This window comes from Triticum dicoccoides, chromosome 7B (genome assembly GCF_002162155.2).
Source record: "Triticum dicoccoides isolate Atlit2015 ecotype Zavitan chromosome 7B, WEW_v2.0, whole genome shotgun sequence".
Taxonomy (NCBI): domain Eukaryota; kingdom Viridiplantae; phylum Streptophyta; class Magnoliopsida; order Poales; family Poaceae; genus Triticum; species Triticum dicoccoides.
This window is the reverse complement of record NC_041393.1, coordinates 379,629,364-379,642,372: the sequence shown is the minus strand read 5'-3', so window position 1 is coordinate 379,642,372 and position 13,009 is coordinate 379,629,364. Positions and strand designations below refer to the sequence as shown.

Here is a 13,009-nt window from a genome sequence, read left to right as displayed (position 1 = left end):
TCCGGCCAGGTGGCTGTCATAGCGTGTAGGGGCACGCCCCCGTGATCCGTAGATCGATCTTGTCTGACCTGCTCTATTTTCCAAGTCATGCCGAAGGTCATGTGTATATCCCCGATTTGTTGTATTTCTATTTGTTCGGCAAGGTGGTGCGGGCTGGTGTTCGGCTCGAGGTGCCGCTTTGTCCCGGCCACGTGATGGTCGGTCAGCCGCATTATGCATTGGACGGACGGGCTCCAGCGCCTCGTCATCGAACTGTGGTAACAGTTTACGCTTTGGGTAGCTTTTGGTTAGGCGCTCGAGGCCATTTTCCTCGGCTGCCAGGACATCAGTCCATCTTTCATTGAGCAGATCTTGATCAGCTTGAAGCTGCTGCTGCTTCTGTTTCAGGCTCCTTGCAGTGGCTATTAGCCGACGCTTAAAGCGCTCCTTCTCGACGGGCTCCTCAGGCATGATAAAGTCTTCATCGCCGAGGCTCACCTCGTCCTCGGAGAGAGGAAGGTAATTACTGTCCTCCGCATCTTCATTCGTGGCCTGTTCATCGGGGCTAGCTTGTCCATATTCCCGTTCCTCCTGTTCGGAGGTTGGATCTACGGGGTCTTCATCGTCTTTGGCATTGTGCGGAGTGTTATTTTCTCCTGTGATGGTGTTGTTCTTTTTACTACGACATGGCTTAGAGCGGCGCCGCTGACGTCGGCGCTTCGGCTGTATCTCATGAGTTTTATCCTCGATTGGGTTTTCATCGTCGCCGTTGTTTTATTTGGGTGTATCTACCATGTATATGTCGTACGAGGAGGTGGCTGTCCAACTCCCTGTATGCGGTGGTTCCTGCTCCTCTCCGGCATCGTCGTCCATACCGTCGATGTCTTCGGAGTCATAATCAAGCATGTCTGTTAGGTCGTCGACAGTGGCTATAAAGTGGGTGGTGGGTGGGAAACGAAGTTCTTCGTCGTCAGCTTCCCATTCGAGCCGGACATAGCTCGGTCGAGAGTTCCCCGACAACGAGAGGGATTTTTATGAGTTTAACACGTCGCCAAAAGGCGAGTCCTGGAAGATGTCCGCGGATCTGAACTCCAAGATCGGCGCCCGATCAGGTTTGATGGATGTGGATGCACACGGTCCAGAACCCATGGTCGGAGATGAGTCCGAGGTTCCGGTGACACAAGCCCAGCCCGATGTTGGGTCTGTATGCGGCTCGAACGTCGTTGAGTCTGCAACCTCCGTGGCGGGGTTAAGCTTCCCGTCTTCGGACGACACAGCCCGCTGCAGCTCTAGGGCTAGGGCGGTCACAGGCGCTATCTCCTGCACGCGGCCAGATGACCGATCTAGGTCATGTTCATCATGGTGGTCGGGGACAGCCGTCATGGGCTCGAACCCGTCGAAGATCAAGTCTCCACGGATATCGGCCACAAAATTCAGGATTCTAAATCTGACCTGATGGCCAGGGGGGTAGCTATCGATCTGCTCTAGGTGGCCAGCGAGTTGGCCCGCAGTGCGAAGCCGCCGAATACGAAGCTCTAACCAGGGAGGAAGATCTCCCCCTGGGCTGCATTGTTGTAGGTGATTGATGGAGCCATCAAGCCTTTTGGTGACGACGCAGCGAAACTCTCAATGAAAGCACCAATGTCGGTGTCAAAACCGGCGGATCTTGGGTACGGGGTCCCGAACTATGCGTCTAAGGCTAATGGTAACAGGAGGCGGGGGACACAATGTTTACCCAGGTTCGGGCCCTCTCTATGGAGGTAATACCCCTACTTCCTGCTTGATTGATCTTGATGAATATGAGTATTACAAGAGTTGATCTACCACGAGATCGTAATGGCTAAACCCTAGAATTCTAGCCTATGAGGTTATGATTGTTATCGCTAAACCCTAGAAGCTAAACCCTTTGGTTTATATAGACACCGGAGGGGGCTAGGGTTGTACAAAGTCGGTTACAGAGAAAGGAATCTACATATCCGAATCGCCAAGCTTGCCTTCCACACCAAGGAGAGTCCCATCCGGACATGGGAAGAGGTCTTCTATCTTGTATCTTCATAGCCCAACAGTCCGGCCAAAGTATATAGTCCGGCTGTCCGAGGACCCCTTAATCCGCTACTCCCTCAGCTACCACTTGGTTGCCTTGGCACATGTTGGCTACCACTTGGTTGGCTTGGCACTTGTTGGCTACCAGTTGGTTGGCTACCTTGTGTAGCTCCTTGTTGGCTTGTGCTTGCATCATTTTCTTGGACCTTTTTCGTGGTTTTGTACATTTTCTTTTGTTGTGGCCATGACCTTTGCATTCCCCACAACGTGAGCTCTCACGAGGCTCTTGGAATTGGTTGTTGCCCGCTTCGCGGCAGCCACCATGACCCCATCCGTCCATGTCGCCTCTAAGACGCTTTGTCTTACTTCTACCCTATTTAACAACCTTCAACTCCGGATCCGGCCATAGTTGAACTCCATGGTACTCCGGCCATTGTGATTGGTCAAAGTATGGGTGAAAGCGGGGAGACCATGTTTTCTTAACCATCATGATTGAGAACTCCGACTCCCTCACGGTGAGGGGTGATTGACGTCCACATTCCTAACACAACCGGCAGTATACAAGTGTGAGCATGGGAGATGAAGCAACAATGGCCTCCCGCAAGAGCAATCACACCGTGTTAAGGAGACCTTGAAAGCTCGACCTGCATGTTGGCAGCCATCGTTTGTGGTTCCTCATGGCTCTTTCACTTCGTACTTCCACTCTTCATTGTCATATAGTATAGCTTCTTGTGAGTCCGCCTTCCGTGATTGAAATTCCAACCATTCATCAACCTTTGGTGGAAACTTGTACTTGTACTTGCGCTTGTTCTCACCTGCTATCTGTACATCCGTTTCCATTGCGTACTTTAGAAAGCACGCATTCATCTTGTCAAATGTGTATTGAACTATTGTCGTCACGGGTAATCCACGTGCACGTTTGAGCACCTTATTGAAGCATTCGGCCATATTGCTAGTCATTTGGCCGCATCTCCGGCCATCTTCATCAAAAGCACGTGCCCACTTGTTTCGGTGTTCAGTGTGCCTATTGAGAAAGTCTTGACCCTCGGGATCAAGTTTTTTGTGTGAGAGCAATTTGTTGAACAAAGTGGCGAACCGCTTGTCGGAGAAAGCGAGACAACAATCTTGAAGATCATCGGCCAACTCCTAAAGGCCACATGCCCTATAGAAGTTCGAACAAAAGTGCCTCATTCACCATCGATGATGCAACTAAGCATGCCCAAGAATGTCAATCTCCACCGCGTTAAGAATTCCCGGATGTCGATCCGATATGACACAAATTTCCCTCTGAGCGGGTAACACCTTCGTCCCCAAAATACGCAAAAACTACTCCCAGTTGTCATTGTTCTCCACCTCAACCAAAGCAAATGCCAATGGCAACACCCGGTTATTGGCATCACTTATTATCGCAACCAACAAGGTGCCCTTGTATTGTCCGATCAAGAACGTGCCATCAATGGCGATGGCCGGCCTACAGTGTTCGAAAGCCCTCACGCATTGCTCGAACACCCAAAATGCATGGCCAAATACTCAGACTTTCCTTCCGTCATGAACCGTTGTTTTTTCCCCACGAGGCTCGAACACATGAACCATGCCCGGGTTTGTGGCGGCCATGGCTAACAACAACCTAGGTATTTGGTTGTATGCTTCCTCCCAACTACCACACAACATCTTAAATGCGGCTTGCTTCGCCTTCCATGCATTGCCGTACTTCACCTTGTAATGAAAGATGGCTTTCACAAGGTCAATGATATGTTGGATGCTCATTGTTGGAAGTGTGGATATTGAGTTGGAGAGCCTGTAAGTGATGAACTCGGATGTGAGTTGTCTGTGGTCTTGGGACACAACCTTGCCATCCACCCTTTTTGCCTCGGCACATGTGAGTTGTCACACAACTCACTACGTGCCAAGTGGGACCTCTTTTCCATGGTCTTGCACGCATAATCCACGGACATATTTCATCTTCACATGCACATGCAACCGTGTAGCGCACATTGACGTCCGAGTGGACTACCAGACGATAATGCGTGACCGAGTAGTTTTCGAGCCACATCTTCAATTCCAACATGGTTTGGAACTTAAACCCTTTAGCAATCCCGTTCTTGCCATCATCCAAATCACGGTGAGAGCTTGTCCTAATCCCAAGAGATATACCTTGGCCACCATCTACCATGGCTTCATCCGCGAGACTAACATCCTTGAACAATGTAGTCCGATGATCCCGACCGAATACCTTCTCGAAACCTTCGGCCTCCTTCACCGTGAACCCCTCCTCATCAACTTGTTCATTGAGACCTTCGTCATCCGTATCCGATGCATAGCCATGGGAATAAGGGATGGAATGGTCCATTGTCTCTTGCAAATGATATTTGTCAAGATCACCCACATTGTTGTCATGAAGATCAACTTCATTGTCATTGTCCGCATACTCATCATTCTCCCCTTGCAAAGCTTCATTTTGATTGTTTGGAAATAGGCTCAATGTTGGCCTCACTTCTTGGGTCATAAGAGGTTCAACAATAGGGGTTCCGGTTCAAGTCCAAATGCAAACTTGAATCAACCTTCTTCGTTGCAAGTAACTCAAGAGCCTTGTCTAGTGATTCGGCCACCGTCTCCTTGTATGCAACCCAACGTTGCTCCGAGTTGACACGCATTGTCTTCCAACGGATGTGCATTCCAAAACCAACATTATGCCTTCCCACCAACTCAACGATATCACTAAGGTCCATCCAATTCGAATCCTTTCCTCACTTGTTGCAAGAGCTCCGCATAGCTAGGACTATTATCAACCACCATGTCAATCTCATCCGGGTCCGGTTCAATATTGCCTTTCAAGAAGGCGTTTTTGTCCCCATGATGAACAAACACACATGTTCTTCTCATCCCTATAAGCATTCTAACAACACAACGTGACATTTCTTCCATGAGTACTAATCCAAAGATTAACACGGAATACAAACCCTAACATATACATGAAACAACAACCATAACCCTAACCCTAACCCTAGCATCAAAATAAGAACATCCATAAGAATAACCCTAACATACTAACAAGCCTAATCATAGGAAATTGGCAAACAAACATCTCACATCCCCATGTAAATCTCTAGATCCGTACAAAACTAGGGTTTGCCCAAACTAGCAACAAATGAGCAATTTGTTAACATTACTTGGATCAAAACAAGGGGATCAGAGAAGATTACCTTGAGGAAGGGTTTGAGTTCGAAATCCACGGACAAAATCTTCAAATTTGTAAGATTTGGGGAATGATTTGAGAGGGGGAGACGGGGCAGATCTCGGATGGGATGGGTTTAGGGGTTCGTGTTTGATGGGGGGAGTGGGGGAGGGGGGCCCCGCCAACTAGTAACAGACAGTGCAGCGCCTAAGCGCTAGGCGCTACGCATTACACGTGTGGCGCCTAGCTCGAAGGCGTTGCACTGCTGGGTGCGAGGACTAGGCGCTGCACATTACACGTGTGGCTCCTAGCTCGGAGGCGCTGCACTGCTGGGTGCGGGCCCAGTGGGTGCCATGGTGGGTAGAGGTGCAACGTCCCAGAGCTGAGCGCTGCACCGTAGGGTATGACGCCTACGTGTCGGGCGGCACTCAAAAAGGTCAGCCGCGTAAAATAGTTTTGGGGACAGTTTATTTTGTGAATCGATTGTGTTCACGGATCAAAATTGTCAATTTTGCCACATATCGAATCTTTCTTTCTTGCTCACAGGCAAGCTTTAGAAAGCTCGAGGGCTTCAAGAAAATAATATTCAAAACAAGGCGGCAAGCGTGTCAGAAGGAACGGTGACACATATAACGAGGTAAAGCGAGATTAATGGCCTTTGCTCAGCGGGCTGTAAAATAACTTGACTGTTCCAAAATCCAAACAATATCTTCGCAAAAGAAGTCAAACAGTAGATAGGATCAGTGTAGATTCCTACGGTGTCTAGCAAGCAGTGGAAGCAAGCGATTTTGATTTTTGCCCAACTCATCACTGCAAGAATGGCCTCTCGATATCAGATTCAGTTGCGTCAGAGTCAGACGGCAGCGCAAGCTCGGCGAACATCTTGTCCTCCCGGTTCTTGGCCCATAGCACCACATAGAGGCCCGCAAACATGAGCACAATCCCCACCAGGCTGCAACGAAATATGAATATGACAGTGCTGATGTTAAATGTCAGTGCACCAACTGCAGCTACGCATTGACATATTATTCCTTGCGGCGCGGGTGCATGGCCGGCAAAGACGTACGTACGTACCACCCTGTGCCGATCCATTGCCCAAAGAAGATGAAGGAGATGAAGGCCGAGAACACAGTCTGGAACGGGCTGAACATGGACACCAGGACAGGCCCCTTGCGGCCGATGCTCGACACCTGGAACGTCGTGCACAGCCCGATCACCAGACCTCCCTGCACCAGCATTGCCACTATTTTCAGTGCAGGTTACAACGACGTCAGTGTCACATACTATTGCTGAGATCATGGGTCTACAACTTATACTAAATCAGTGACAATTAATATGGATCGAAAATGTACTAGTAGTATGTACCACGAGCACAATTTCACCGATTATTCTGGGGATGTTGCCTGCAGTGCCCGCGCCGAGCTTGCCGTCCATGATGACCTGGATGATGGCGCTGAAGATCGATCCCATCATGGCGGTGATCACACAGATGGACAGCGGCGCCGGGAACCTCTTGAGGGTTGCAGCCTACATTTGCGCATCAGATTCAGCTCTAATTCTAACAAAGTGGCAGAATTATGACCAGTGATTATTTATCTTATCAGCGTGCACCTGCAGGACAGTGTTGCAAGCCAAGACCGTGACTCCAGTGAGCAGGTACACACAGCCAAGGACCCAATCTCTGTCAATTTTCATGCCAGACAACTCTTGATCCCTGGGAACGGACTCTGGCACTGTGCCGGGATGGGGATTCTTTAGGAAGCTCACGCACATTGCTCCACTGATGCATACCAACGTACCCAAGATCTTTGCTCTGGTGTACTTGCACCTCCACTCAAATCTCTCAAACCTGCATATATATATAAGCAGAGTCACTAGTTGTAGAGCTACTTGGTCAGTCCGTGTAAGACAATAGGCTTTGGGGGGAACCGGCACAACCCTCTAGGGGTGGCCTATCACATATATATATAATGAGGTGGTATACAACGTTACAATATACACATGTAAATACAGTCTAACACCCTCCCTCAATTTTAGCCACTTTCTAATGAATCTAGAAGGGTAAGATTGCGCCTGCAAGTCTCAAACTGTGGCAAAGGCAATGGCTTGGTGAAGATGTCAGCAAGTTGATCCTTGGAAGAAATAAACTTGATCTGTAGTTGCTTCTGAGAGACACGTTCACGCACAAAGTGATAGTCAACTTCAATGTGTTTCGTTCGGGCATGGAATACCGGATTTGCAGAAAGGTATGTAGCACCGATGTTATCACACCAAAGAACAGGAGGCTGTGATTGGGGTATACTTAACTCCTGAAGCAAGGACTGTACCCAGATGATCTCTGACGTGGCATTGGCCACAGCCTTATACTCAGCCTCAGTACTGCTACGCGAGACAGTAGCCTGTTTCCGAGCACTCCAGGCAATCAGGTTCGAGCCAAAGAAGACAGCATAACCCCCCGTGGATCGCCTGTCATCCGGATTGCCAGCCCAGTCTGCATCAGAATATGCTGAAAGACAACCAGAGTCAGACGACCGAATATGCAAACCATGAGCCACCGTGAAACGAATATAGCGCAAAATCCGCTTAACAGCAGACCAATGAGTGTCACGGGGTGACTGCAGATACTCGCAGACTCGGTTAACAGCATAGGAAATGTCTGGTCGCGTGATCGTCAAGTACTGGAGCCCACCAACAATACTCCTGTACTCTGTCGCATCAGAAGAAGAAAGAAGCACACCATCAACAGCATTGAGCTTATCAGTGGTAGACATGGGTGTAGTCGTCGGTTTGCACTTAAGCATCCCAGCTCGCTGCAACAAATCCAGAGAGTACTTCTTCTGCGTCATAACAAGGCCAGCAGCACGAGAAGTAACCTCCACACCAAGAAAGTAATGAAGCTTCCCAAGGTCCTTGACCGCAAAATCAGCACCAAGTGAGCGAACAAGCGCAGTAGCAGCCGACTGAGAGGAGCTGACCAAAATGATATCATCTACATAGACCAACAAGTACATAGTAACCTCAGGCCTTTGAAGAAGAAACAATGAGGAGTCAGCAGTTGATGATGCAAAACCATGAGCACGAAGAGCCATTGCAAGACGAGCATGCCAAGCACGAGGAGCCTGCTTCAGACCATAAATTGCCTTGGACAGACGACAGAGATGATCAGGGCGATCCGGATCAGAGAAACCCGGAGGCTGGCGCATGTAAACCTCCTCCGCCAAGACACCACGAAGAAAAGCATTTTGAACATCAAGCTGACGAAGAAACCAACCTCGAGTAACAGCCAGAGAGAGAAGAAGTCTGATGGTAGTAGGCTTGACCACTGGACTGAAGGTGTCTTCATAGTCAAGTCCAAAACGCTGTCGAAAACCACGAGCAACCAGACGAGCCTTATAGCGCTCAATGGACCCATCAGAATGCCTCTTCACTTTGAAAACCCATTTGGAATCAATGACATTTACCCGTGATTGTGGAGGAACAAGAGTCCATGTCTGATTGCGAAGAAGCGCTTGATACTCCTGCTCCATGGCCTCTCTCCAATGAGGAATGCGCATAGCAGCTTGATACGTGCGTGGCTCAGAGGATGGATCTGCGAGAGAAGCAGACATGCACGCCGCTAACCAAGCAACTGTGCCATCGTGACGTTGCTTAGGCTAAAAAATGCCACTCCGACTGCGCGTATGTGGACGTAGAGCAGCAGCAGGAGCCGGCGGAGGCGAAGGTGACGGAGACGTGACGGTCGCCGGAGATGCAGGAATCACCTCAGGCGAGCTCGGGACAGACGACTCCGGGCTGCATGGCGAAGACTGGCCCGACGACAGGGGCTCAGAGGCCATGGGCGAACCGAGAGTGGGCGAGGCCAGCTCCGGTGACACCGGCCCAGACGGCCTTGGCGAGGCGAGAGCAGGCGAGGCCGGCCCTGGTGAGAAGGGCCCAGACACCCTGGGCGAGGCAGGGGCGGGTGAGGCCAGGCCTGGTGATGACTGCCCCGACGCCCTGGGCGAGACGGGGACCGAGGAGGCCGGCCCAGTCGGCGGGGTTGTAGGGCGCGACGATGGCGAAGGCAGCCCAGAAGCCAGAGGCGACCGGGCCAGGACATCGATCGGCCGTGCATGAGCACGGAAACCGAGGCCATGCAGGGGCTCCATGTGCTCCTCATGCACAACAGAAGGTGCCGAGGATGAAGGCGATGGGGACGAAGAGGAAGATGGCACTTCCAGAATCTCCAAACGAGCCCCACGACCAGTGCCTGCACCATGGTTAGGCAACAATAGAGGAGAATATGCAACATCATCAAATTGGTCAGAAGCAACAAAGGATGAATGCATGACAGGTGGCTCGGTAGTGGACAGAGGGAGTTTGGCAAAGGGAAAAACATGCTCATCAAACACAACATCCCGAGAGATGTAGACACGATTAGTGGGCACATGAAGACATTTGTATCCTTTATGAAGAGAGCTATAACCAAGAAAAACACACTTCTTGGAACGAAACTCGAGCTTACGCTTGTTATATGGACGGAGATGGGGCCAGCAAGCACGCCCAAACACCTTGAGAAAGGTGTAGTCCGGTTGTTCATTAAGGAGAACTTCAATGGGAGTCTTCATATTCAAAACACGAGTGGGAGTACGATTGATGAGAAAACATGCAGTGGTGAAAGCATCACTCCAAAAACGAAACGGAACAGATGCATGGGCCAAAAGAGTCAGACCAGCTTCAACAATGTGACGATGCTTACGTTCTACTGAACCATTCTGCTGATGTGTATGTGGACATGCTAAACGGTGAGTGATCCCAAGCGACTGAAAGAAGGAGTTGAGGTTGCGATACTCGCCACCCCAGTCCGACTGAACATGAACAATTTTGTGCTTGAGAAGGCGTTCAACATGTTTTTGGAACTGAACAAAAATGTCAAACACATCAGATTTACGTTTGATAAGATAAAGCCAGGTAAAGCGGCTGTAAGCATCAACAAAACTGATATAGTAATTATGACCACTAACAGAAGTCTGAGCAGGACCCCATACATCTGAAAACACAAGTTCTAAAGGATGTTTCACCTCACGACTGGACTCCGAAAAAGGAAGTTGATGACTCTTCCCCTGCTGACAAGCATCACACACTACTACATCTTTATTACTAGACACTAGGAAGCTCATGACGACGCAAAACATGCCGGACAATAGGTGTGGCCGGGTGACCAAGACGAGCATGCCACTGTGACGGAGATACCCGAACTCCACTGAAGACGCGAGCGACGCCAGGATGCTCCAGACGATAGAGACCTTGGCAGAGCCGCCCACTAAGAAGAATGTCCCTCGTGCCCCGATCCTTAATAAAAAGATCAAAAGGATGAAATTCACAAAGCACATTATTATCACGAGTGAGTTTAGGAACTGAAAGAAGATTACGTGTCACAGATGGAACTCGAAGAACATTGCGAAGTTGAAGACTCCTATTGGCATGTCTAGTGAGAAGTGATGCTTGACCAATATGAGAGATGTGCATACCTGCTCCATTGGCGGTGTGGATCTTGTCGGAGCCATGGTAGGGTTCACGAGTGTGAAGCTTCCCCATCTCACTGGTCAGGTGCTCTGTTGCCCCAGAGTCCATGTACCAGTGGGGATCAATGGAGTAGGACTGAATGTGTCCCTGTGGCTTCTGCGGCGGCGGACGATCAGCCATGGCGACCTGACGAGCAAAGTTGCGTGTATCCTTCCCGTCATTGCCGAGACCAAGAAAACCCCGCTGGAAGCGCTTGTGACACTTCGAGGCCCAGTGCCCATCGCGACCACAAAGCTGGCACACACGTGGACCGCCAGCCCCTGGTAGCGTCGCAGTAAGAGGAGGGGCCGAGGCGGGTGGTGGTGACTGCCCCGAAGGAGCCCTGGATGAAGCAGAGGAGCAACCACCCTTGGTGGCGGCGTTTGCCGAGAGGGCGCCGTTGCCCCTGGATCGGCGCGTCTCGACTCGTTGCTCAGTAAGCAGGAGGCGTGAAAAGACCTCGTGTGCTGGCATGGGCGTGGAGTTGCCCCTCTCATTGATGATCTCGACTAGGGCGTCATACTCCTCATCAAGACCATTGACAATAAACAAGTTGAACTCGGAGTCGGTGAGGGGCTGTCCAATGGAGGCCAGCGTGTCGGCGAGACTCTTGACTTTGTTGTAGAACTCAGTGGCGTTGGAGTCAAGCTTCTGACACTCCCCAAGTTGGCGACGGAGCCCAGATACACGAGCCTGCGACTGTGCCGCAAACGAGCGCTCAAGAATAGTCCATGCCTCGTGGGACGTCTTGGCGAAGACAACAAGCCCAGCAACGGCCGGAGAGAGCGACCCCTGGATGGAGGAGAGGTTCGCCTGATCCTGCCCTGTCCAGACACGGTGAGCCGGATTATAGACCGGACCGTGCACGCTGTCAACCAGCGCAGGAGGGCAAGGGAGACAGCCGTCGACATAGCCAAGCAGATAGTGACTCCCAAGAAGCGGAAGAACCTGCGCGTGCCAGAAGATGTAATTGTCCGACGACAACTTGATGGTGATGAGATGGCCGAAGTGAAACGGCAGCGGCGGCTGCGATCCCATCAAGGAGACTGGCTGAGGTGAGACCACCGTGGAGACAGTCAGAGGGGCAGCCGGCGCGGTGACAGAGGGCGCGATGGCCGCGGTTGACGCCGCGAAGCCTGCCAGCGCGACGTCCTCCGCCACCAGCGGCGCAGTGGCCGAGGGCGCGACAGCCGCGGTTGACGGGGCGGCGGCGGTGTGGGCCACAAGCGCCTGCCCGGGCGAAGTAGCAGCCGGCAGGAGCGCGAAGAGGGAGCCGACGCTCCGTGTCCCGATCGGCGCTTGAAGGGAGGCGGCATCCAGCGGCCTCGAGAGAAGTGCTGCGAGGGAGGCCGGCAGAAAACCGGTGGCGGTGGAGCCGGACGCAGCGGCGGACGTCATAGCAGTCGGGCGACGGCGACGGCGGGCGCGGCGGCGGCGGCGGTTTAGGGTTTTTAGGCGGAAGCGGACGTAACCTAGCGTGATACCATGTAAGACAATAGGCTTTGGGGGGAACCGGCACAACCTTCTAGGGGTGGCCTATCACATATATATATAATGAGATGGTATACAACGTTACAATATACACATGTAAATACAGTCTAACAGTCCGAAAGTCAACAATGTGTTGTTTTTCCCGTATTAAGGATTTGGTTCGGTACCTCAGGCAGGCGGCGATGACGAAGATGAAGCCAGGACCAAGATTGGGCATGGCCGAGGCGATCGCTGGTGAGGTCCGCTCGACGCCGAGCATCATCAAGACTTGGTATATGGATACCCTACACAAAGAACAAAAAATGTTTTGTTAACCGATTGCCAGCATTTGGTAGTATCTGAATCTTTACAGCAATGCTTTTTTTTCATAAAAAAGAGTTTCCTCTCCGGTTTCCATTAATAGGAAACACCAATGCATTTGATGAACTATGGACATTATCACTACCGGACTCGCGGTCTATGCCTACGGCCACGGGCCGTCGGCATAGGCCCCTAGGCCGTCGACATAGATCTATGCCGACGGCAGCCGTCGGCATAGAGCCGTCAGTCTAGATTACGTCAGCGTACTCTAGTCAGACCGTCGGCATAATAATGCCGTCGGCATAGGGGTCTATGCCGACGGACCTGGCGCAGCCGTCGGCATAGTTTAGCCGTCGGCGTAGTTTTCCGTCTGACGGCAACGGACGGCGCCGTCAAACTGCTGGCAGGCCAGGAGGCGACACGTGGCAGGGCTATGCCTACGGCAAAGCCGTCGGCATAGGTTTAATCTATGCCGAC

The 13,009-nt window shown here is 51.3% G+C and overlaps 1 protein-coding gene across 1 annotated transcript in view; it reads right to left on the bottom strand.

Annotated features, from left to right (window-relative positions):
• Positions 1 to 5,859: 5,859 nt before the first annotated feature.
• The window catches only part of LOC119342218 (WAT1-related protein At5g47470-like), a 25,851-nt gene continuing 18,701 nt past the window's right edge, over positions 5,860 to 13,009 (bottom strand). The window contains exons 2-6 of the mRNA XM_037614064.1: positions 12,400 to 12,516; positions 6,809 to 7,046; positions 6,563 to 6,724; positions 6,272 to 6,423; positions 5,860 to 6,149 (exon numbers count right to left, since the gene is read on the bottom strand). Coding sequence (XP_037469961.1) covers positions 6,005 to 6,149; positions 6,272 to 6,423; positions 6,563 to 6,724; positions 6,809 to 7,046; positions 12,400 to 12,516 — 814 coding nt within the window. The 3' untranslated portion in view covers positions 5,860 to 6,004. The remainder of the gene's footprint in view (positions 6,150 to 6,271; positions 6,424 to 6,562; positions 6,725 to 6,808; positions 7,047 to 12,399; positions 12,517 to 13,009) is intronic.